Source organism: Nannospalax galili, unplaced genomic scaffold (assembly GCF_000622305.1).
Source record: "Nannospalax galili isolate Female #2095 unplaced genomic scaffold, S.galili_v1.0 scaffold341, whole genome shotgun sequence".
NCBI lineage: Eukaryota > Metazoa > Chordata > Mammalia > Rodentia > Spalacidae > Nannospalax > Nannospalax galili.
The window spans coordinates 192,931-197,235 of NW_008346082.1; the positions used below are offsets into that span (position 1 = coordinate 192,931).

The 4,305-nt window shown below is 53.2% G+C and overlaps 1 protein-coding gene across 1 annotated transcript in view; it reads right to left on the reverse strand.

The window, feature by feature from the left end:
• The window catches only part of Npr2 (natriuretic peptide receptor 2), a 21,101-nt gene extending 16,802 nt beyond the window's left edge, over positions 1-4,299 (reverse strand). Inside the window, exons 1-2 of the mRNA XM_008842361.2 lie at positions 2,929-4,299; positions 2,016-2,221 (exon numbers count right to left, since the gene is read on the reverse strand). Of these exons, the coding sequence (XP_008840583.1) occupies positions 2,016-2,221; positions 2,929-3,598 (876 nt within the window). The 5' untranslated portion in view covers positions 3,599-4,299. The remainder of the gene's footprint in view (positions 1-2,015; positions 2,222-2,928) is intronic.
• Between the last annotated feature and the right edge of the window lie 6 nt (positions 4,300-4,305).

Sequence of the window (4,305 nt, forward strand, 5' to 3'; positions counted from 1 at the left end):
TCCACCATACTAGCTAAGGTGCAATCCCCTTCTCATTTCCCTACTATTTTTCTTTTCTTCTGGCAATCCTTATTACACACACACACACACACACACACACACACACACAAATCCTATCCACTTGCTTGTTTCTTATCTGTCTCTCCTACTAAATGTAAACTCCCAAAAGGCAGAGACTATGTCTAGAATGTTCTGTATTACACACCAGTACCCAGTAAAGTGATGAGGCCACAATAGACATTCAGTAAATACTAATAATGAGTCAGTCTTAAGGAATCAAAGGTGGACTAAATAGTATGTCCTATAGTAGACAAAGTTAAGCACAAGAGTAAGAGACTCAGCTCAACCTGGGGTCCAGGGATTGCATCTTAGAAGGGAAAACAACTGGTTTGAGTCTTAAAGAATATGGACGCATTGCACAGACACAAAAGGTGAGATGGTTGTTTTAGGAAAAAATTACAATATAAACAAAATCTGACCTGGCCACTGCCTGTGTTCAAGTGTGACAGTCAGAGACTCATACTCAGGCATCCAAACAGATATGTCATTCACAGTCAGATACTCTCATCAGCCACAACCAAATATATAATCACAGTCACATAAAATCTTACTCACTGGAGAAGAATGGCCACCCAGGTCCAGCCCTGTACATTCTACTTAGAACCAAAGAATCTCAGAGTGGAAAGGTCATTCCATAAGCCACCTCAAATACTTTTAGGAAAAATGAAGGCTGTGAATAAATAAGTAGGGAACACTTATATACACAAATCAGTGAAGAATTAGTACAGGAACCAGAGAAATAACCATGAGTATGATCTTGTGAGGCAGAGATTTGGAATGAGGGAAGAAAAGACCTGCAGACAAAAGGAGCAAAGAGCACAAGGGCAGGAACAGCAGTGCCTGGGCTGGTCCCTTGCAGGAGCCTAGTGAACCGGAGATCTCAGCATGAGGGTACCAGGCAGTGATGCTGAAACTGGTGGTAGAAAGCATACTATTGAAGTCCTTAAACATCATGATGAGGAGCTGGGATTTTATTCTGAAGGAAATAGTCATTGGAAGTTTGGGGTAAAGGAGGATAATGAACAGTAATGTCAAGCTTCTCTGCAAATTCTTTTAAAAATCCATTTCTTTGCATTCTTACTATTGTGGCCCTAGTTCAAGCCATATCACCTCATTCCTGCTGGTCAGTCTCACTGCCTGGTGGTCTCTTCTAATCTAACCTGAATTACATGTCATATGTTTATTGTCACAAAAAGTGTCAAGAACACTAAATTCAAACACTATTGTCTTAAGGTCTAAAGCCTTTTTAGTCTGATTATACTTTTGTCACTATTTTTCTTATATATGCCTTAAGTGAACCCTTCTTAAAGCTCATACCTCCCACTACTTGGGAGGCTGAGGTTACCAGTTCAAGGTCAGCCTGGGCCTTGGGCCTGAGTGAGACCCTGTCTCAAAAAAACTTAAAAAAAAAAAAATGAAGCCTCCTTTCTTGCCAGGCCACACATGCGCACGCCTATCTTCTGTCTGCACAGACTTTTGAATTCCCTCTCCCACCACTCTGGGAATATGACATCTAAAGTCACAACATTCTCATTTCCTTTACAAAAGCCTCCCTTCAGCCCAGCCTACACCCACCCTTGCTCCCCTGAACCATTGACTCTCAGGATCTGCTTCATGCACGAAATCAGTTCCTTTCCTCACCACTCCAGAAAAGAGGCGAGGCTCAGATCTTTTCTCTCCTGTAGTCTAGCTTACCACTGACACTTAGGAAAGCCAGCACCCTAGGATCTTTGGTGATGGCCAAAGTCAGTCTCAGTGGCAGGTACACTAACTAAAAGTCACAAAGCTGGAGAAAGAAGGAAAAGTGATACAAGACCTGGAAAGCATCTAATCATTTCACTACCATAGCTCTTGACTACCCCTGCCCTGTTCCTAGGGTTTCTGGGGGGTCTTATGAGAAACAACCCCTCCAACCAACTGCCTCTTCCCATCTCCAGCTCCGGGTCCAATGATACCTGAAAGGCCTCTCTGAGGGCCTGGGCCTGTTCCTGGGTGTGATTGTCCTGCCACGGCCGGCCTGTTGCACGTGTGGGGCCTGCTCGGAGACTTTCCCCAAAGACATCAAGGTAAAAGAAGACATAGTCCCCATTGGTCAGGTTCTCCCTCTGGGCCTGAAGCAGGATCTCATGCAGCATCTCCAGAGGGCCACAGATATACACAACTGGGAGCAGGCACATGACAGAGGGGTACTCTGAGAAAGCATCCAGGTCTCCCACCAGCCCCCTCTCTGAATCATCTCAGTACAAGAGAGTGTACCCTACCTATCGACCACCCAACAGATGTTCCCAATCCTCCCCTTTGGAGCTCACATCATAAGTGCCCTTGGGCCATATGGACCATCTGGCAGAAGTCAGAGCTGAACTCCAGACCCCAGAGGAGGAGACTGATGACTTAAGTCCCTCCTTTCCCCAGAGCCTTGTTTGCTGCTCCTCCCAGTTCTCTTCATTCCCCTCCTGCCTGCCTTGCCCTAGTATGCTCAGAATTTCTCAATGTGAGCCTTACCTCCCTTTCCCAATGAGCCCTGAGCTCACAGAGTTATCTTTAAGCCACATTGGGGCCTTGGGGCCTTAGCCTAGGGAGCTTCTGCTCTCAAGCAGGTGCGCCCTTCAGAGTAGACATCACTCTAGGGTACCCACATTGCTTCCCCAAAGTCAGCATCCCAGCCAGTCCCAGTTTCTTCCTTGCTTTCTGCCTTTAGAAGCCAAGGCTCTTCCCTTCCCGGGACCCTCTTCCAGGTACCGCTGGCCAAACACTCCTCCATCCCAACCCTGGCTCTTCCATGCCTACCTCTGTCTAGTTTCCCGCGTTGAGCTCCAGAAACACAGTGACCCTCCTCCCCTGTACTACAACATCCTGGGCCACACTTACTGCGCCCGTTGGCCCGGATGAAGTGCGTGGCTTGCTCAGGGCCACCTGGCTCTCGGGCATACACCTGGTGCTGCACACTGAGGTTGCTGCCTTGCAGGGCCTCAAAGACGCCCTCGATGGTGAAGTAGTGAGGCCGATCATCTGTGCGCGCATCCAGATACAGCAAGGCAGCCCGGGCAGTCCAGTTGAAGTGCCCATGTAATGTCACTACAAACTCACCCAGCTTGGGAGCAGAGGGGCCAGTGCGAACCAGGGTACGATAATGCTCATTCTTAGCTGCAAAACCAGAGGCCACTGCACCGGCAGTCAGCAAGGGAAGGCGCCAGTGTGAGGCAAAGCGGGCCACCGAGGCAGCAGGGTACACACAACCCGGGCCTAACAGAAGGTCGGGGTCATGGTACAGCTTGAGGTCCACAGCGCGCAGCGGTGCCAGGTACTCGGAGCAGGCGCCGTCGAGTTCGGAGCTGACAAACCGCAGGTCCACGGGCAGTGCCCGGCCCAGCGCCTCCACAGCCAGTGCCACAGCAGGACCCACCCGTGGCCAGGCCCAGGCATAGCTCAGGTTATGTTCTGGCAGCACCACCGCCAGCGTCAGGTTCCGCGCCCCCGGAGGACGCACCCCACCTGCCAGGGCTGTCACCAGCAGCAGCAGCAGCGATGGCAATGCCATGGGGATGGCGCAGCAGACCCCCTGACCCCCGAACCTGGGGCCGCTCTGGCCTACAGGGCAGGCACAAGCACCACCCAGCCTGGAGACCGGGGAAGAGGGCCAGGAAGAGAAGTGGGGACAAGCTAAATCGGCCAGGATACAGAAAGTGCTGCGGACCGCCAGCGAAGGGGATGGAAGCCTGGGTGGGGAAAGAGTGGGCTACCAGCCTAGGGCCCGGCCCAAGCCCTAAAGATAGGGGTGGCCGGAGGAGGGAGGGACCACGAGGCCCTGCGGCCGGGATGGGGACAGTGAGGGGGGAAGTGGCCTGACAATCCAAAGCCGAGGCGAAGGGGATCTGAGCCTGGGATGGGGTGGGGGTTGGGGGAGGGCTGGTACAAAGAAACGGCCTGCGGGCACCTCACGGCTGACCCGGCTGAGAGGGCAGGGAGCTGCCGTGCTGCGGTGGGAGGGCGCCGGCGCCGCGGGAGGACGAGGACCCGAGCAGGCAGGGAGCGAAGCGAGGCCTGGGCCAGAGGGGAGGGAAAGGCAGGGGTAAGCCTCCCTGGGACGGCTTCTCCCGAAGCTCTTGCTTGGGCTAACGGGCCCGGACGCTGGGCCCATCCGGAGCGGCGGCGGCCCGGCCCGTGTCCCACTCCGCTCAGCTGCTGCTGTGCCCCGGCGGCCCGCGCTGCCCGGCGCGTCCTCCCGCCCCCAGCCTGGGCCCCGGC